The sequence below is a fragment of the Littorina saxatilis genome, linkage group LG3 (assembly GCF_037325665.1).
Source record: "Littorina saxatilis isolate snail1 linkage group LG3, US_GU_Lsax_2.0, whole genome shotgun sequence".
NCBI lineage: Eukaryota > Metazoa > Mollusca > Gastropoda > Littorinimorpha > Littorinidae > Littorina > Littorina saxatilis.
The window spans coordinates 18,220,941-18,242,139 of NC_090247.1; the positions used below are offsets into that span (position 1 = coordinate 18,220,941).

At 40.1% G+C, this 21,199-nt stretch overlaps 3 protein-coding genes across 6 annotated transcripts in view; 2 read left to right on the forward strand and 1 right to left on the reverse strand.

Moving 5' to 3' along the window:
• Positions 1-6,108, reverse strand: part of LOC138961786 (inositol polyphosphate 5-phosphatase OCRL-like) — a 41,484-nt gene extending 35,376 nt beyond the window's left edge. For all 4 annotated transcript variants that reach the window (XM_070333460.1, XM_070333458.1, XM_070333459.1 and 1 more), the window contains exon 1: positions 5,796-6,108. In XM_070333460.1, the coding sequence (XP_070189561.1) occupies positions 5,796-5,852 (57 nt within the window). In that variant the 5' untranslated portion in view covers positions 5,853-6,108. The remainder of the gene's footprint in view (positions 1-5,795) is intronic.
• Positions 6,109-6,312: 204 nt separating this feature from the next.
• Positions 6,313-10,091, forward strand: LOC138961777 (adenylate kinase isoenzyme 5-like). Its single transcript, XM_070333449.1, has 2 exons — positions 6,313-6,421; positions 7,869-10,091. Exon 2 carries the CDS (start codon positions 7,934-7,936, stop codon positions 8,306-8,308), a length of 375 nt encoding a protein of 124 aa, XP_070189550.1. The 5' UTR covers positions 6,313-6,421; positions 7,869-7,933; the 3' UTR covers positions 8,309-10,091.
• Positions 10,092-14,028: 3,937 nt separating this feature from the next.
• LOC138961791 (large ribosomal subunit protein bL21m-like) lies at positions 14,029-20,075 on the forward strand. Its single transcript, XM_070333467.1, has 7 exons — positions 14,029-14,182; positions 15,027-15,204; positions 16,289-16,353; positions 17,143-17,306; positions 17,851-17,903; positions 18,720-18,823; positions 19,729-20,075. Exons 1-7 carry the CDS (start codon positions 14,098-14,100, stop codon positions 19,800-19,802), a joined length of 723 nt encoding a protein of 240 aa, XP_070189568.1. The 5' UTR covers positions 14,029-14,097; the 3' UTR covers positions 19,803-20,075.
• Positions 20,076-21,199: the final 1,124 nt, after the last annotated feature.

A 21,199-nucleotide genomic window follows, 5' to 3' on the forward strand; every position in this document is an offset into this window, starting at 1 on the left:
TGGAAATGAGTCCGAGCAGTAGAAGCATACAGCATTTTGTCAGTCATATGTGCAAAATTTAAGTAACTTTAGCTCAACAACTACTCTACCCCCCCCCCCCCCCCCCCCCCCATTGTTTCTCAACGGATTTAGACGATTCAGAAAAATGGTCCTGGGAACGAACTTTTGGGCGGAATTCCGCCAATCGGCGGAAGAATCTCATCCCTGACCAATTATTCTGGAGAAAACGCATTTTCACTCTGTACACTTCCTTTGACTTGCAGCCAATACATCAGAAGCGCCTATTGTGTGGATTTTTGTCATTTTAACCTTAAAAGGGGGGGTTGCGCCTTTTATAATGAAACGCCTTATTATCCCAAAAATACGGTAAGTACATAATCTGTGTTATTCCCACATAATGGACAATGGGTCACTTGAAAGTTGGACCTGGATTGAAAATATTGTAACGAAAGCGGATTGCTCTCTTTGATTGTTGTGATGTGTGAAATAAATGTTAGTGATGATGATGAATAAAAGAAAACACAAATTGTTGCAGGTTTCAAGACTCAGATTTAATTATCTGATTTTTGTAGTCATTGTCAATAATTTTACTTCTCATGGCAATAATCATTCAAACACTTAGTTAGAATGACAAATATATATCTGGTAATGTACTAGTAATCCATTAACATCAAAACATCACTGGAACATCCATACAATTAGAAGACTCTTCCATTTCCAACCATCCTTTACATTAGACTGCTCTCAAAATCTTCTTGTTCCCATTGGACAACTTTGATTATTCCTCTTCTTCAATAAGTTGTTCCAAATCCCCTTTTCCCCGTTAGACCGCTTCAGTTACTCCTCTTCAGTAACTTGCTCCAAATCCCCTTTTCCCGTTTGACCGTTCCAGTTAGTGAGTTACTCATCCTCGGTAACTTGCTCCAAATCCCCTTTTCCCGTTAGACCACTTCAGTTACTTCTCTTTACGTTTACGTTTCTCTAGGTAACCTCTAACAACGTACATGTACAAACAATTTATCTTACCTAACTAAATCTCTGTTTCCTTTCACCCAATCCTTATCTTATCAATAATGAATCAATTCTAAAATGCATACATTAATAATTACATGCACATTGTATAAAACAACAATCATTCATCGTTCTTTCCCGATGAGATCTCGTGTAACACCATTCTCAAAATGGCGTCGTCGAAGAGAAGATTATGTTCCATTGTGTTCGTATCGATCGCGTTCTCATGATACAAACGCGATTCCGAATAAAAACTATATAAACTGGTCAACGAAAGTATCCTGCTACGAACTGTGCAGCACTGGTTTTCTGGTAAGTACATTTTAACACCGTTAATATCATGACATTTGTCCACAAATCTTCCAGTCATTGTCGACCTTGAAATTAGAGTTCCTTCACGTGCGTCGACGAAGACCACTTTTAGATCTGTATCACAGGTTTCTCATTACGAAAGTTAGATCTGTTTTGTTTAGGTTAAAGTTTCTGGATAATAGAGACATCTGTTACAATATGTACTATAGGTCCGCCTATCCTGGAAATAAGCCTTCCTTCATGTCAAAACTATCGGACGGTCGACCGGCCAAGGGTTAGATTCAGAACAATGGGTCAAGTCAAAATAGTATGCATGTGCCACTGCCAGTGACCAAAGACAGAGACTTAAAAACCACACCGCATAATGAGGCAATGGCTAAAGTCGAAAGGCAAACTTTGTAGAAAATGTGTCCGTGAAAAGCACCTTAAATACTAAAAAAAATACACCAATTCCTTGTGTGTTTCCTGGCCACATTCGGTTAGTTCTGTTAGACACACAATCAGGCATGGGAATTAAAAATTGTAAAAAAGGCTGAAAATTTGTAAGTCGACGGCGCGAAGCACCTAGCCTTACTAGGGGGGTCCGGGGGCATGCCCCCCTGGAATTTTGTTCTCCCCAAAAAAACCAAATGGTGCAATTTGGTGTCATCTTAGCTCCAAGTTTGCCATTTAATTCAGTTTTTAGAACCATTTTTGCCTCCCCCATTTTTTTTCCGGCGGAACAAAAAACCAATTCGGCGGAAATTTGCCTTTCGGCGGACAATTCCCATGCCTGACAATAAATGGTGGACTAGGGTTTTCCATTATTCTACCCAACCTAAAACTTGTTTTCACCGCGCTCAAATTAAAATCAAGGTTCACAAACAATGAGATATTTGGCACTTCATACCCATGGAAAATGAAGCCTGCATGATCCATACCCAGACCCGGAAACACTTATTTTGCACTTGGAGAATTCTCAAACAAACTTGGTGTATTTCCAGAATGTATTTCATGCAAAATAAAATAAAATATATTTACAAATTAAGTAGAATGTGCAAAGCCAAGGCACTGCATACCCCAGCGAAAGACAAACCTCTCTCTCTCTCTCTCTCTCAAACACACACATACACACACACACATACCTCAAGTTACACACGTACAAAAATGCACACTCACTCACTCACTCTCTCACACACACTTCATACACACACCCATACGCACATATAGACAGACGGACATACACACCTTTACAAACAAACACACATACACTTACGCACATGCACAAACACACTCCCACCCACCCACTCTCTCTCTTTCTCTCTCTCTTTCTCTCTCTCTCTCTTATACAAACAGACACTCACACACACACACACACACACTGACTCACACAAATCTCATACACACAAAACACACACTTATACGCACATACACGGTTGGCCTAGTGGTAAGGCGTCCGCCCCGTGATCGGGAGGCCGTGGGTTAGAACCCAGGCCGGGTCATACCTAAGACTTTAAACTTGATTGGCAATCTAGTGGCTGCTCCGCCTGGCGTCTGGCATTATGGGGTTAGTGCGTGCTAGGACTGGTTGGTCCGGTGTCAGAATAATGTGACTGGGTGAGACATGAAACATGTGCTGTGACTTCTGCCTTGTGTGTGGCGCACGTTATATCTCAAAGCAGCACCGACCTGATAATTATGGCCCTTCGTGGTCGGCTGGGCGTTAAGCAAACAAACAAATACGCACATAGACAGACGGACACACACACCTTTACAAACAGACACATATACACACTCATACACACAAACTCATGCACACACACATTCACACACACACACACTCTTTCTCCCTCTCTCTGTCTTTCTTACACACACACACACACACACACACCCACACACACACACGAGTACAGACTCATACACGCGCGCACACACACACACACACACACACACTAACACTAATACGTGCACAAAATGAACACACACACACACACCGCGCGAAAGAAAAAGACTACAGGGAGGCATGACGTCATGATGCATTAATTGACGTCAAAGACTTTTGACCGTGACGTAATCTTCTCACGCGAGCTTTATCCATAGTCTTGAACAACCACACACAAATAGACTTGGAAAGTACAGAATTTCTACCCGTCCAAAGCGGCCTTGGGTGGCGTTTGCTGAAAAAATGGGGGCGACTATTGCACCCACCGTATTTTTGTTAGTATGGTCCCAACTTTTGGTGAACTTCCATCTCCAACTGTAGCACGTAGCCGGGCACAAAGAATCCTTCTTTATCATGTATTATCGGTATGAAAATGCGTTCGTGGGATACCTCCAGCTTCGCTGGGATTAAAACAATTAACTGCTGATCTTATATTTTTGGTATCACTATCAGTATTTTTTTTTTTCCCCCTTACACCTGTTCCTTGTCCCGGTGTGCTCTCACGCCGCCCCGTCCCTGCACTCGCTGCTCCATCCACATCTGAATTTCGTTCCGCTGCCAGACTTGTCGATTTTACAGACGCTCCAGGGAGGGATGTCGGGTCGTTGCGGTAGGCTACCCTCGGAAGATGACACTGCACTTCTGCTGAGTCACTTCGACGGTGTTCAGTAGTGGGTCTGTCCCGAGCTAACGGACGCAGCCCACTACCTACTATGCCCCCTACTAACGACATTGACTGCTAAGTCGCGGAGCCAGACTGAGTGAGGGTCCCCTCCAGAGAGCAGACCGCCACCACGTCCCTCCGTCGACCCCCCAGAACGTCACACGTTGAAGACTGACAGCAGAAGTACTATTCAGGGAAGGATGGAACAGGAACACTGAGACCAAGGTCACCATGAGAGCTCCGGGCATGAAGGGCCACAAGAGCAAGGACAATTTATAATTTTGGATGATTAATGAGATGAGGATGATTATAATGATGATGCTATGGATTTCCAATTTGGTTTGAGACTACGTGACAGGGCAGCACTCTACGCTTACTGTCATAATATATCCTGGTATCAACCAGGCCCGAGAACTGCCGCACCTGCGGTGTTGGTCAGGTAAACAGAACCTGAGCACCCTCAAAGTCGCATTCGTTAAGTGAATGACACTCGGCTGTGTGATTCCAGCCTTCCCATAGGAACCATAGCACTTCCACTCTGGGTAGGAGCCGACCGTAGCCCGAAAAACCCACATGACCCTGATGGGATTCGAACCCACGACCTCCCGACCCACAGCCCGATGCGCTAACCACTGCGCTACGGGGGCCGGTGTACTATCAGTATCAATAAATGAATAGTATCATGTTAGCCTAATCCAACATTTGTCTGCGTTCGCCTGTAATCATCATCATTTCTTCACCCGAACAATGTTAAACTTAAAGATTGGTAGTTTAACTTCATCCTTATTGCAAGCAGATTTAGTTTGTTAACATACATTGGACAATTAATTGTCTGGTCAAAATTTCATTGGGTCACACACAATGATACAGAATCTGCAACTCCAACTCCAGGGTTTCATTTACTAGTGCGCCTTGCGCCATTGGCGCATAACATTTCAAAATGTCCCATTGGAATTCCCTTCAGTGCGTCAAAGGTCGCACTGAGATTACGTACCACTGCGCCACCCCCGTGCACACTTTTCACGGGAGTACAGTGTTCGGAAAGACCTAAGCGAAAACGGGCGCCAAGCCGATCAACTTACGAGTTTGTGAAACACGGTGTGATTGGCTTTTAAAATTTAATTCATTAGTATTCAACCAATCCTACAATCTGTGCTTGCGCGTTTACCTCTGTGGAAACTGTCAACACAAGCGATATCGATCAAAATATTTAGACCCACGTAAAAAAGCAATGTCCCATCAGAATTTGGTTGAGGGGGACAAATGTCCCATTGTCTTTTTCTTCCAGGTTAAACCCTGCAGCTCCAAGGATAACTAAAATGACTGGCAGTTTCATTAATGACAAATTGTGTGGCCTAAATCCTACAGATTGCTGCTTTGGTTGATGCAGTCTTGATAAACACAAAATTCAAGATTTCAAAACGTATGTGTGGTAGTTATACTTGTAAGTTGTAGTTACAGTAAATGATATGTGTTCTTTGCAACTGGAATATGTCAGTATTGTCACTGGTAGTTAGTAATGTGCACTTAATCAGTAAATTTTAATGATGTGTATTTGTATCATAAATGTTGGAAAATCTGTGTGAAATAAAACTGACTTATGATCACTACAGTACATATGGACTAGCTGCATGTTAGTCAATGTATTTCTGTACATTAAAATACATGCAGGGTGTTCTTTGTATTTACACAAACGCGTCACTGTATGTCAGTACGAATCAGCGTCAAAACGAGTAACGTCCCATCTATTTACAGACCTACAGTACATGTATACATGTGTGTAGTTTGTATGCTGCATTGTTACTGTAAAGAACCCTTCACAGTCATTGGAACTTTCGAACACATTAACTTAGGTTTCTGATCCAACAGATCTTATAACTTGTTTACCTTCAGACATTTCTCCTCCGAAGAAAGTTTCTTTTGCACAAGTTGTCTGAGATCCATGTTGGCATAAACAGGTTAACGTCCACAAAGATCAATAAGTTAGAGCACCAACGGATCGAAAATGCAAATGGTAATGACGGTTGCAAAACATTGTCAATGTTTCGTTCCTTCCAGCAAAATCCGTGGAACACACATCACTGATTTCTACTGGAATTATAATACACACAGCACATATCTAGAGACTGAAAACACTGATCAATGTTATCCATAGCTGACCAACATGCTTCTGTCATCTTCTGCTTTGATGGTACGGAAGTGTATTTCTTTACTGAGTAGAGCTAGTTATATTTGTTTTCGTAATAGTAAAATTACTTTTTTTAATTTTGGCTGTGTCAAATAGAAACAGAACAATACACATTTGATTTAGTTTTACATGTGAACATTTACTTCGAAATTCGTATTTCTGTCAGTTTACAACGACGAGTGAACAAAGTGCTAGCTCTGCTTCAGGTAGCAATAAGACGTCATAGCAACGAGGTCAATTCTGGGGTCAAGGGAATCTTCTGCTCTAACATGACAGTGCTCGAGACGGCCCATTGTTTGACTTGTGACTGAAAGTGTTAATTAAGGTACGTAATTCACAATTAAACGTAAACTTTCGTTCATTTATTATTCAAAGTTCGGTTATTCTTGGCCTGGCTAGCTGTTTGATAGCTGTATGTATGTTGTGTCCGAAGTCGACAAGTGCTCTGGCCACTAGCCCATAAAAGCAACAAAGGCTGTCTGTCCCAATGTCCGAGCCAGTCCACCGGGCACCGTCGAAGTTGTCCATTCTTTCTCCTTTTTCTTGTTAGTTTTACATCTTCTCTGATGTTTCTAATTGATAGAAATTGAGTGTCAGTGGTTTTTATATCTGGTTAGGGGCCGCTGGTTAGAACCATGGAGAGAAGCATCTAGATTGACATGTGCTCTTCACATAAATCTCCTTTGTTGTTAAGAATCTGTGCATGACAGTGTCATTTAAATAGAAATCGAGACCTCAGAATATTCGTTTTCTTTACATGAAATTGCGTACCTGTATGTTTTCCGCTTTCTAAGGGCAGAAAACTTAACTTGTTCAATTAGCTAGGTTTATTGTGTCTGTGAGTGTGATTCACGGCAGTGCCTATACACAATAAGTGGTTCTGTATTTATAGACAATTACCCCCAGGCAAGAGATTTAATGGCCTGATTAACAAAGCCTTGTTGGCAACGACTGAGTAAATTGTGTTGTTATCACATTGTAATCACATTTGTAAACATCTGTCAAATCTACTTAGTACTTGGCAGCCATCATGCTCAGCCTTTTTCCCCATTGCATCAACTGTAGACCATGACGGATATTTAAATAGTATGGGGTAGTGCCTTTTGAAATTTCTGGCACAGTCAGATATGACAGGGAGGACATTGCGTTTTCATATTTTAACATTTACCTGAAGAATTGATCTTGGGTATGAATGATGACAGATGTGTTGTTTATAATTGCTTAATTTTGTGTCTGTAAACATACTATGTGTATTGAAACAATTTCTAAATCAATTAATTCCTCTAATTTTCTATATATTAGCTATTAAGTTTTTGGTTTGTTCTGTGTCATGACCCTTTTGCTCTTTATTTGTGTGTGTGTGTATTTGCGTCTTCTTTTCTTTTTGTAGGGTTTGTATTGAAGTTGTTGACAGGGTGTGTGATTGAGTTGATTTGTCAATTGTTTTGATGAGACAGTTCAGGTTGCTTGTAAGGTTTGTGTCTGCGGATATCCTTAGAGCAGCTTTATCTATAAGTATGTTTTGAGATAATGCAGTGTGACAGGGTGACGCTTTTGTCTCCCTTCAGCAGGCTCTGCAGAGATGTCTAATTGTACGTGTGAGTGCTCGCATGTGTATGTGTGTGTTCATGCATTTGTGTGTGCACCTGTCTCAGTGTCTGTCTTTCCTCATAATACATTTGTAAAAAATGCAGTTGTGTTTATTCATTCTTGAGCCTTTTTTTCACTCCTGTTCATTCTAATTAAAACATACATATTCTCTTTATTTGCAGCCTGAACGGTAAGAGCAGTCAAATTTACCTCTTCCTGACTGGTGGGCAGAATATACACTGTCACCATGACAACCACAGTAACATCCCGTGAGCAGGCCAAACAGTACCTGGCGACACACCGCATTCCACAAATGTTTGAATCTCTGTTGAGCTCTCTCATGATGGAGCGACCCGAGGACCCCGTGGCGTTCATTGAGACCAAGATGGCACAGATCCGTCAGGTGGGTGTGAAAAACGTAAACTGGGAATCGTTTGTGCTTTCCATGCATCCGTACCGAGACCCCGTCAGGAGAGAGTACGTTCGTGACGGAAGCAAGTACGACAAAGAACGAGAAGACGAACAAAAGAAAATGGACGACGTGGAAGAACAAAAGTTGCAGCGAGAACAGGCTGGGGAAGATTACCAGCCCGACCTTTTCCAATTAACGGAAGCATCTTAGTGGACTGTGTGGTTGTGCTGACAAATTCATTTTTTTGAAAGCGAAAACAAGATGTGTATTATCATATGTTATTTTATTTTTATTAGTGAGTATTTCTACGCACATACCCTCCCAGAGGGGAGGCTCATGGCGTTTACAATATGCCGTGTGAGATGGAATTTTTTACACAATATATATCACGCATTCACATCGGCCAGTAAATCTCAAGCGTGTTAGGCGAGTATATACTTTTCACGGCCTATTATTCCAAGTCACACGGGTATTTGGTGGACATTTTTTTTATATATGTCTATACAATTTTGCCAGGAAAGACCCTTTTGTCAATCGTGGGATCTTTAACGTGCACACCCCAATGTAGTGTACACGGGACCTCGGTTTTTCGTCTCATCCGAAAGACTAGCACTTGAACCCACCACCTAGGTTAGGAATGGGGGGAGAAAATAGCGATTCCGAGCGCAAGTGCGTTACCACTCGGCCACCCAGATATGTGGATGTTTAGTGAACCTGAATTCCGCACGTTTCAATCAGACTCAGTGCTGATAAGTTTATGATGCATGCATTGTTTGTCTGTTGTAAGTGTTGTTTCTTGCAATACTGAGTTAAAAGTTTTTACTTCTGGTTTGCCATTAAACCATGTTTTCTTTCTGAGAAAACAAACTTTTGTTTTGTGCAAAAATACTGCTGTTCTGTGTGTATGCAAAACTGGAATATGCAATACACATGTAACATTCCCAAGTGAAATACTAAGTACAATTCACTCAGGTAATACATGTAGTTGTTGTTGAAGATTAACATTTTTTAGATTTTTTTTTTATAAAATTATTGTCATGCCGACCTGTATGCTCCTGTACTATTCTTTCCAACCCCCACCCCCCTCCCTACCCCCCCTCGCCATCCTCCCTTTTAAATCTTCCAAACATACGCCAAACCTCCAGGACAGAATGCCAACTGATAGAGTGGATATAAAACATTTTGGCATAGTATGTCAACTGGGACTTGTTTCAACCAAAAAAGGGAGAAAAAAACACAAGGAGAGGAAGAAAACAGAATATTTATCTTGTGATGATACACTTACAGCTGAATATTTCACTCTTTGCCTTTTTGTGCTTGCCTTCTACAATACAGTGTAATACTCTTTGACTTTGTCAAGGAGGGTGGAGAGGTGACAAAGGGAAACAACTATTTACATGTCATATGCACAGAAAATGATGGAGAATACCAGTGTATATGTGACCCTCCACCACGGAATGAGTCGCATGTCACCTCACGCAGTTCTGCGCTAGGCATAATATAAGTCCGGGGGGTGTCTGGTAACAGTGTGAGGGTCACCTTGAGTCACAGGCTTATAACTCGAAAAGTTTTTGCTCTTTTCTAAAAACGGGTTTCACCACTGGATAGAGCATAAAAAACTCTTTCAGAAAATGTAAAAATATGAAAATCATGCAAAGGTGACATGCGACTCATTCCGTTGTGGAGGGTCACATATTATGTTTGATGTGTGTAGTCTTGTTTTATCTGAAGTTTTAGGTGTTATTTTTGAGTGACTGATGTGTCTGGAATGCACAGCATAGTCAGTATGGCTTTAAGTGTTCACAGAATGAATGTTTTGCTTTAAGTTTAAACAATGTAAACCATGATACAGATGTAAACTTGCATGAAGCTTACTGCTGAATTACCATTTCAGCATGTAACAATTGCCTTACAATGCCAGGACCTGCTCACTTGTTGTGCCTGAGACTCTCTAATTTCTTGCTCATCCTCCTCCCCCCACCCCCCCCCCCCCCCACCACCACCACCCCTACGCCCATGACCTCTGTCTCCCTTTTAGGTGATGTACAGTATTAACCTTTTTCCCTGCAATCTGGTTGTAAACAATGAAAACACTTTTCAATACTTTCAACATATACAATCATGATTATATACTGAGCTGATGCGACTTAATTATGATGGGTACATTTCTGCCGCTAGCAAAGAGATTTTACAGAAATATTGCAAGGTCTTGCAATATTTGATAAATGTGAAGTATGCCTGGCAAGTTTTCCTGCTTGAAATACAATATTTTAACACACACAAAAACACAAATATTTTTTTCAGTTTTTACACTTGATTTTGAAGCAAATCTTAAGTCAGAAATATAGGATTTATATTTCTTCTCTGTGCAATTTCATGACAAGTTCTGTTGGTCTTACCCTTCAATTTCTTCCTTTTCTTTCTTTAAACTCTACATTTTTCTTAGTTTGATTTTGAACGGAAGCATACTGCACATTTCTGTGTGTGATAGTGGTCTGCAAATGTATTATGCAATGAGTCATTTCTTTATATTTAGAAACTTGCATGAGCATGTCGGTATTTAAATGTTTTGAGATGTACGAAAAATGGCTTTTGTCAAAACTGATTATCAGATTGTGTGTTTTCTAAATTGCACCACAAACTTTGCAGCCTTTTCACATGTTGTATATATTGACATTAGGTGTCAACCTATACGGTTTGGCCGTATTGCTGTACGGGAAAAATGCATTTTTTACCCAATACGGTGTATAGGAAAATCTATACGGGCAAAAGAAGAATATACGGCGAAAAGAAAAAATTACAGCAAAGTTAAAATGAATGATAACAATGGAGATTGAGAGACAACGATCGACGCTTTCATGCAGACGACTCTCAAACGTTGTCATTGCGCATACTCAGACTCTTTTTCCACTTGACTTCCTATAAATCACTTCCGGTTTCCGGTACATTCTATCAAGCGTCGATCAACAAGCATGGCATCGCAAAGTTATCCTCCAGCTAAAAAGCTGAAAACTACATCGCAAAGTGGATCCGGACGACATCTTAAAGAGTGGGAGAGCCCAATTTTTAACAACGGTGCATACGCTGGATGGATTAAATCTTGTACAAGTACTCTTTTTTCACAAGAACAGTTATTGACTGGAACAACCTTGATGACAACACGATCCAGTCGTCAACGGTCAACGAATTCAGAGGAAAACTGCCAACCGCTGACTAAAACACCAAGTGCTCTCCCCAAATTCCGCCAACGTATATTCCCAAGCTTGGGACCTGTTGGCGTAACTTATCAAGATCAAGATCTTCATCAGAAGGCCCAGACTACTCGTTTTGTGTCCCATGCAGGAAACATGTGAAAGTGCGTGCCTCTGGATTTTACGACCTGAAGAGCCATTTTTCAACACGTGGGCACAATACAATTTTATAAGGTCTTGAGCTGTCTAATACGGTTTTGGAAGGCCTCATATAAGGGCAACACCAATGATAGGTTGACACCTATTGACAAGATCTCATTTCACCCAAAACCTTATAAACTGAATGTGTTTGGAATAATTATTTTAGCTTTAATCTTGTCATGATTATCCCTTCATCTCTTTCTTTTTTTCTTTCTTTTTTAGTTTCATTTTTTTTATACAGTACATGTATAGATGCTAGCTGTATGTAATACTCTGTTTAGTAATTCAAGATTGTTTTTCATGTGTGTTTGAACAGTTCATGTGCTCGAATGAATTAAATCTTGCATTCAATTGAGGTTATGAGTCACTTTTATGAGATATATTTTGCATTCATTTTCAGAAAAAAATCGATTTTACATTGCATGATCAGTGCATGTGTGTCATTGTAATTTCAGTAATTGATTTATGTATATTTTTCAACAATATAACCATATCAAGTTTGTGATTTTTGAAATACATGCATGAATTGTCACATTAATGTGTTTGTGTGTTTGAGTGTGTGTGTGTGTGTGTGTGCGTGTGTGTGTGTGTGTGTGTGTGTGTGTCTGTCTGTCTGTCTGCCTGTCTGTGTGTTTCTTCATTTTACAATCTGCCAAGTTCAAGTTCAAGTTCAAGTTTTATTAGTCCATAATCCATGGGGGCATTTTGAACAATAAATACAATCAATACAATCATGATATATGCTAATATAATAAATAAATAAAAAAAATTAAAAAATTAAAAAAAATTATGAAAAACTGTTACAAATTCTATTAATAAAGTCCAAAATATTCTTTAGCAATTTCTTTTTCTTAGTAGCAAACAACTTTTTAAATTTAAGTGCATTAGGTTTTTTCCAATAGTAAGGTGGTAACAACTCAGCTCTTTCTTCTTTGAAAAAATCACAGACAAATAAATAATGGAATTCATCACCTATGTCATGCGATACACATTTGGTGCAAGTTCTTTCTGACCTCGGGATGTTAAGATAACGTTCTTTCTGTACAGGCAAATTGTTGTTTAATGTTCTAAACTTCATCATTGAAACACATTGCTGATATGGCAGGTGTGTGACGTAGTCTTCACATGCAAAAATATCTTTGAACATTCGATAATTCCAAAACATATTTTTTGTTCCAATTTCTGTAAATTTATGGATATACTGGTCATACAAGCTTCTTTTTACTTTATTTTTAAACCATGTGCTTGAGTATTGAATATTTTCTTGAGAAGTCCAAAGGCCAGAGAGACCAATTTCATTTAAGGTTTTTTCAATGAAACATAAGTACTTGGATTCAATCATCTTGTTGATATACAATTTATAAGTAAAGCAATACACAATACTTGAAAATTTATTTTTATGAATAGGACTAATCAGTTTATACCAATAGCAAAGCATTCTACATTTCATATTAACATCTAGTGGATATCTTCCAAGTTCACCAAATATCTTAGCATTTGGAGTTGATTTTTTGAAAACAATTTTATAAAAACGCAATTGCCTTAGGAATAGAAATGGAAGGGAAAATATATCAGTTAATCAAACATGCAAATTAATGAACTTTGGTTTATAGAAACATTGCCAGAACAATTTAAAAGGATTCATTGAGTAAGAAAACACCGAAATATTATGTACTATTTGAAGAAAACAGCATGTTACACATACATGCATACGAACACACACAGTAATCAGGGGCGGATTAGGGGGGTGGTTACAGGGGTTCCAGACCCCCCCCCCCCCCCCCCCCCCCCCTCGGCTGTAAATTTTTTTTATTTTTTTAAAGTTTGTGGAATTTGTTGTTGTTTGTGTCTGTAAAGCCGGGGGAAGTGTTAATTGTTTAATCAGTATAATTTTTGTACAGTTTTAACTGCCACTCCTATGCGACATATTTTTCTTCTAACCATACTATATGATGTCGGGGGCAGATATCATGGAAGATAAATTGCCATTATTTAATACTAACTTTAAAAGAAATAATGAGTGGCTGCTGACACCAGTTGATCATGTTTAAAATCAAGGATAAGCCACAAATTGTTTATAAGTTAGCTAAAATTCTTCAGCTTCAGGGGGGCTTTGCCCCCCAGACCCCCCAACAAGGCGTTGCCACGGTACTCCACCTATATTATTTTTTTTAATTATTATTCTCTTTATTTATCTATACCGATCCCTGGACCCCAGGTTGTAACCCCCCTCGAACTTAACTGCTCCGCCCCTGGTAATGAACAGTTTAATGGCAAAACAAATCAAAAATATTAATACCAGTAATGCAAGGAAGATAATCCAGGAAAATACAATAATCTATGAAGTTGGTCTGATTACTTCCCTTCCACCACCAGGTTTGGTTGGGTACCCGTGTGGTTTGGTGCTCAAAAACAATTATGTCTCTTGAGGCTCAAAACCTTCATTGTGATGTAAACTGTCATCTAGGTGTCATGGACAATCACCCACCAATTCATTTTCTGCATAGTCGTATTTTTCATCTGTTTTACGTTTCTGTATACATGTACGCTCTATGTCATTCTTTCGTAGTCCTTGACAGAGTTATCTTTCCTTGAAGCAAATCAAAGATGGCGGCCTCCATTTGCAGACAGCCTGTGCTGACAACTTGTAAACTATTCGAGCGATTGCTGCCCAATGGAAGTGCGATTTCTCGTAAGTTATTTATTTCTTGTGAAGAAACTTTTTTTGTTTGATTTGTATCTGGTAAATTGTCGAATAGAATACGGCATGAATCTATGAACTTCAAAACTGTGGTAAGTTCAAAGCCAATGTCAAACCTTGCATGATGATGATGATCATCATGAAGATTTCTGCTTTAAGTCAGCCCTTTCTTGTGGAGGACGTTTTGAATAAATATATGTATCCTTATCTGCATCAGAAGGCTGTGAGAGGAGGGGGCGGCGAATGGCCTATACATTTGTGTTTGTGTGAACATCAGAACATCCAGGCGTAACATAGTAAAATCTAGTGAAATCGAGAGGCTACTTTCATCTATAACGGTATATAGTATTACTATAAAAACATTGAAATTGTATACATACCGTAAAATCCCTAGCAAACGCCCAGTATCTAGCAAACGCCCACCCCCCACTTTTGGCCAAAAGTTGTGCAGAGGGGTTACTACCCAGCAAACGCCCACCCCTTTTTTTGCTTTTAAAAACATTTGTTTTAAGACAGTCGGCCTCCTTTATCTACGATTTGTGCACACTGTTCAATGGTTCGCCGGTTTTTTCTTCTTCTTTTTTTTCTATCACAGAACGTTGATCTTTCTTTGGGTAAACGGGTGTGTTTATTTTTCATTAAAATTGCATAAATCACATGTTGTATCACTTTTTTTCTCTCGTGAAAATGTGATGACACTTTATCTTGCAAAGGGGTGTATACCTAGCAAACGCCCACCCCCTACTTGTACCCGAAATCTGTGCGGAGGGAGGGTGGGCGTTTGCTAGGGATTATACGGTATATGCTGTAGTTTTTATTTTTGCTTTCCATACAGGTCTCCCAACAAACCACAGCTGTAGACGTTCGCAGGTCCATAGGACAGTACATAATGGAATCGCACCCAGCCTCTTCTCGAAATACCAGGAAACATGCAGTGGGGTGTTTGGCGTTGTGATAGTTCCTCATCGTAATGTTTCGTGGTACACAGACAAAAGAATCAGCAGAAATTTAGGGTAAGCACACTGTTTTTGAGAGAGAGAGAGAAAGATCCTAGAGAGAGAGAGAGTGTGGGTGTGTGTGTTGGCAATTAAATTAGCACAATCCATTCTTAATTTTTGTGGTACTATACTGGCAATGTATTTCATAATTTGAGTGAGTGCAGCATACAGCTTCAAGAATACCTGAAGCAGTAGCCTAGCTTTCAGCTATGTACTTACATTTGTGTATTTCTAAAACTTGTTAAAGCTATCAATTCACACAGCTTCTGAATTTCTTGTCAGCATTATGGTAGCTATCATATATGTCATTATAACTCAAGCAGGGCGCATGCATGTGTAAAAAAACAACACCAAAAAACACATCACATGCATATTTTACTGGGCTGACAAATATATATTATATTAGACCATATGTTGCTTTCAGGTCTTGCTGGCCCATGCATGGTAATTGATAGCTTTTAGTTTAACACAAATGTCAGTACATAACTGCGAGCTAGAATGCTGCTTCGGGTATTCTTGAAGCTTTATGGTGCACTTGCTCAAATACAATGTATTACATGCATGTTCTTTCTAAATAGACCATGTTCGGAAATAACTGTTGGGTTGGTATGGGATGTGAAAGAGTGATTGCTTTGTGCTCTTGCTTTAACTCATTGTCTCCCAGGTACGGATATGATATCCGTACCCACTCATGTGGCTCTATCTGACCAGGTATGGATATACTGTATATCCACTCAGACTGTTAGATTCAGTCCCTTCCTGTAATGTCGATCTAACGCCTGCATTCAGCATGTTGATACACATTTACTACACAGTTACTACAATTCTGAGTGACCTGCTGCAGCACAACATAGGTGGGGAAGAAAGTGTTAAGTGAGTCAATCTTTCCCGTGTGACATTATAGGCCTGAGTCTGTCAAGGAGCACATGTAGAAAGTCTGCCTTTATGAAAGCAAGAGTATTTGAAACTCTTTCACAACCAGTACAAACCCGAGTTTTGTGCACAATGTGTCTGTTGACCACATCACAGATTTGTGTCCTTCATCTTTTCTTTGTTGGGATATAATGTTCATGATATGATATCCATGTCTATGTTGCAGGGCTGTGGGAGTTCCTCAGGTTGACCCTGATGTCACAGTTTTGGGAGATGAGGGTGAAGGGCAAGGTTAGTCGAGTCCTGTGTGTCTGTCTGTGAAGGTGCATTTACTAGAACAAACCCTGGTCGGGGATCCTGTTGGGAGGTTGTAATGGTAATGGGCAGGGGGTGGGGATGTAGCTCAGTCGGTAGCGCGCTGGATTTGTATCCAGTTGGCCGCTGTCAGCGTGAGTTCGTCCCCACGTTCGGCGAGAGATTTATTTCTCAGAGTCAACTTTGTGTGCAGACTCTCCTCGGTGTCCGAACACCCCCGTGAGTACACGCAAGCACAAGACCAAGTGCGCACGAAAAAGATCCTGTAATCCATGTCAGAAACACAAAAATACCCAGCATGCTTCCTCCGAAAATGGCGTATGGCTGCCTAAATGGCGGGGTAAAAACCGTCATACACAGAAAATTCCACTTGTGCAAAAAACACGAGTGTACATGGGAGTTTCAGCCCACGAACGCAGAAGAAGTAATGGGCAGGTGGTCATAATTGAGAAGTTGTTGCCAAGGAAGGTAATAGACTGCAGATTAAAAAGCTGTGTCCTGGTGTTTTTTTCATTTGGATGTACATAGCTAAAAGATTCATAGAAGGTTTTTTCTCTCATCTACTACTATGATCTCTAGAGATTTAATTTTGTGTGGGGGGGATTACTGTACAGTTTCTGCAGGTTTATCTGCCTCATCGTTCCCTTCTGGAAAAGGCTAGTCTAATACTTATAATAGAGCTCTACATGTGTTAAATAGCTTTCGTTGGTGTTAGGATTGTGAATATGAGAAACTAAGGAATGAATCGTTGTTTCACTGTTTCAGAGTTGTCTGTAATGGTGAACACTAGCATGGAAAAGAAGGAACATGGGAGACTGTTTGCAGTGGTTTCAGTCAACGGTGTGCAGAGAAAACTCACCACTGAAGACGTTCTTGTTGTCGTTGGAGATTTCCCTCCCTCTGTTGGAGACAGAATACGCCTTGAGAAGGTAAGATGCTGTGCCGAGGATAATTTAATTTTTTTTATCAAAGCTGCTGCAAGTGTCCTGGCTGTTTTCAGGGCTTGATTTCTGCCTCTTGACTTTTACGCAGGCTAAGCTATATTTAACCCCATCCTCCCCCACAGCAGAGATAATAACAACAGCGGCAGGCTCACTAAGTGCCTGCCGCTGAAAGTATAACGCGGAAGTATTTTTGTGCAATAAAAAACATGTGTAACAACGTGTAACAATGTGCAACTGTTGGTAGCCAAATGTTTCCCTCAGTTTGGGCTATTTAAACTTGCTCCTTCACAATGTTTAGGCAAGCCAGGAACAGCTGTGGTGTGTGATTTTGTTTGGGTGGATGAGTGTGTTAGTGCATGTGCTCAAGTGTGAGGAAGCATACAATAAATTACAAAAGAGATCTGTACAGGTCTGGTCTTGTGCCTGTATAGTGCTGCATCTTGATGTGTGTGTGAGTGATTATATACATGCATTGTGGTTGGCTGTGCACCTTTATGGCATTTATCCGAGTGTCATTTTTATGTTCCAGGTATTGATGATTGGCGGAAAGGATTTCTCACTGTTAGGCCAGCCATTGCTGAGGTACTTCATGTTGTGATTGAGTAATTTCAGTCAGTTTTGTAATAGCTTGACGACTTTTTTGCATTTTGGTTTTATGGTTGAATGTCTTAGCATTTTGTGGAAGTCAAAGCCATATGTAATGATAATAATTGTAGTCTACAGGACGGGCGCTGTGGCGGGGTGGTAAGACGTCGGCCTCTTAATCGGAAGGTCGAGGGTTCGAATCCCGGTGGCGGCCGCCTGGTGGGTTAAGTGTGGAGATTTTTCCGATCTCCCAGGTCAACTTATGTGCAGACCTGCTAGTGGCTTATCCCCCTTCGTGTGTACACGCAAGCACAAGACCAAGTGCGCACGGAAAAGATCCTGTAATCCATGTCAGAGTTCGGTGGGTTATAGAAACACGAAAATATCCAGCATGCTTCCTCCAAAAGCGGCGTATGGCTGCCTTAATGGCGGGGTAAAAACGGTCATGCACGTAAAATTTCACTCGTGCAAAAAACACGAGTGTACGTGGGAGTTTCAGCCCACGAACGCAGAAGAAGAAGATTGTAGTCTACATTGGTTTTCTTATAATGAATTAGTTACTTTAGTAAGATGAACATTGAACAAGGATCCACAAAGTGAGAGAGAGAGAAAGAGAAGGAGAGAGAGTGCAAGAGGGTGCTAAAATGAAAGACAAGGATACTAAACCAGATGACCAAAATGTTGCTGGATGTTTCATTTACTTATTTGTATCTTTCCCTATCCTACTTATTTGATGATGTTGAAGAGGTTGATGATGGTATTTAACTTGTGCTCCTGATTATTCACAGTGTTGTGTTTGTGTTCATGTTTCAGTCGGGACCAAGTGCGTGTGGAAGCCACGGTGATAGAGAAGACGCTGTCACAGAACAAAGTCTGGTCCACCTACAAGCCACGACAGAGATTCAGGAGACTCAAGTGTAAGTCAGTTTGTTTACCTTGTTCACTCTTGAAGTATGGTGTGTGTGATGGTGGGAAATCATATTGCCTGTGGATTACACACTTTTTTTTTTTTTTTTTTTTTTTTCCTTTTTCCTTTTCATTACTTTATTGTCCCATCACTGGGAAATTCGGGTCGCTTCCTCCCAGTGGAAAGCTAGCAGCAACGGAGTCGCGCTACCCAGGTGTCTGCGTGTTTAGGTGTATTCAGCCACCTGCACTTATGGCAGAATGACCAAGGTCTTTTACGTGCCATTGTGATGACACGGGGGTGGGACATGGCTTCCGTCTCTGGGTCTGCACATAAAGTTGACCCGTGTCCGTCCCGGCCCGAATTCGAACCTGCGACCTTTCGATCACAAGTCTAGTGCTCTACCAACTGAGCTACCTTTTCAGAAGCCTTGTGTACAGGCCATGCTTATAGGTGCAGTCAGTTTAGAAATATAGTTCACGTACTCACACGTTAGTATAAGTATAGGAACTCCTACAGGCTTTTTTTTGACACTTACATGTTTTCGTAAAATTTGAAAAGGCCATTTCTTGTATATGTTAACACAGCAGTGATACTTTAAACAAAAAAATCTTTTAATACATGGTTTAAATAGACGAATTCCGGAGATAACTGTCAGATTTTTATAGGAACCGGAAGAGTTGCTTTTCCTCGGAAATACTGAGGCAAACAAACCCACGTGACATTGCAGGCCAATCACTAGCAAGCGGTGTGTCTCAGCATGTGGGTGTCACGTTGGTTTGTTGGCCCCAGTATTTCTAAGTGTGAGCAGTTATTTCTAAACATCGACTTTTTAGTGGTAACTTTAATAAATGTATGTTGTATGTGAGAGCCTTTCCTGAAGTTTCTCTCGTTATTTTGTTTCATTTGTTGCAGTGTTCAGGGAACCACATACCATGATAGTCATCAACAGTATCCAGCTGAACACAGTGTCTGAACACACGCAGTAGTGCTTCTGGATTTTCAAGGATACATATATATATATACACTGTTCTTGTTCGTTAAGCCCATCTGTTTTTGTTTTGTTTTTGTTTTACAGAGTAAATGAAAGTGTGATAGTTTTTATGTCTTGGTTTACCATTGTGCAGACTGAGAATGATTTGATTTTGTACTGTGACAAAAAAGACACGTTTTCTCAAGTGTGAATCTGTGTGGGTTTGTGTGAATGAATTGCACATTTAATTTTGTGTCATGAAGTGTAAATAAACTTGTAGCGAAGACGATGAATTTTTGTGTGTCTGCTTTCCATCAACAATCAAGTTCACAGAATACTATGGACAAGCAAACGCACACACAAACAATCATACAGACACACAAAGAGACTAGCTTGCACACAGACTGTAAGAAAGATATTTTCATGGCATGAAAACTTTTATTACAGCATCCCTTTCATGATTACAGAACTGGCAGCACAGAAAGATGAAACCACTTACATACAAAACAAGCAACCACACCCCTCTGCTCTCAACGTGAAGCAAAAGAAATTGCACAATATAAAATCAATATTAGCACAACACTTCCGTTCAAAATAAAATACTTATTCCTTGTAAGTATTACTATTCTCTCTCTCTCTCTCTGGTTTTCTTGCTGTTGTTTTGTTTCCATTCTGTCACCAATATCCCCAGAAGTCAAAATTAGAAACACTGTACATATGCCACAACAGTTCAGGTGAACAACATAGAAATAAATTAGAAATGACCAATAACAGTAAATTACTTACTGAAAACTTCTGAACATCATCAAATGGTAATGTTTGACAACAAATAATTTAACGCTCAAATTTCACAAATGACGGACGTAATTAGAATAATAATTAATTACAAACAGATATATTGATGGAACTGTTTATGAAGCTCTCCCAGTTCACTCCAATGAACTATTTTTATGCAAACGTTTTTTGACTTTGAAGTAGTCCGTTTTGAATAGAAGGATTGACAAAAGGAAAACATCCAAATCCTGCAAGCACTGTAGGAAAGTTGAAACTTCAAAAAGGCTCATCTCTTTTCTATTATATATGGCTTGCACAAAGATTGTCACGGTCATACCTTCTTTTATGTGTACATGTACCACTTACACTGTGCCATATAACCCCTGATCATTCAGTTCCTTGTATTTTCTTCAAACAACCATTTTCTCTATTCTCTTATCATTTTCAAGAGGAAAGAGATTAATCCCAAGCATTTCAAAACACACTAGAGGTAATCATCTTTTGTTTTTTCAGCTGCTGTATATGTGTTACATGTACCAGTACGTCCAACCTAGCATACCATTTTTCTTTCACTTCTGAATACATGTAATTCCTCTCTTGCATCCATGTCAGTTTTGTTTTTTTCACAAAGAAATACAC

What these genes read in the sequence shown, in the direction of transcription:
- LOC138961777 (XM_070333449.1), top strand. Translation starts at nt 7,934, where the DNA reads ATGACAACCACAGTAACATCCCGTGAGCAGGCCAAACAGTACCTGGCG.
- LOC138961791 (XM_070333467.1), top strand. Translation starts at nt 14,098, where the DNA reads ATGGCGGCCTCCATTTGCAGACAGCCTGTGCTGACAACTTGTAAACTA. An exon ending in AGAATCAGCAGAAATTTAGG is followed by an intron (nt 15,205 to 16,288) that starts GTAAGCACACTG and finishes TCTATGTTGCAG; the next exon opens with GGCTGTGGGAGTTCCTCAGG. An exon ending in TTAGGCCAGCCATTGCTGAG is followed by an intron (nt 17,904 to 18,719) that starts GTACTTCATGTT and finishes TTCATGTTTCAG; the next exon opens with TCGGGACCAAGTGCGTGTGG.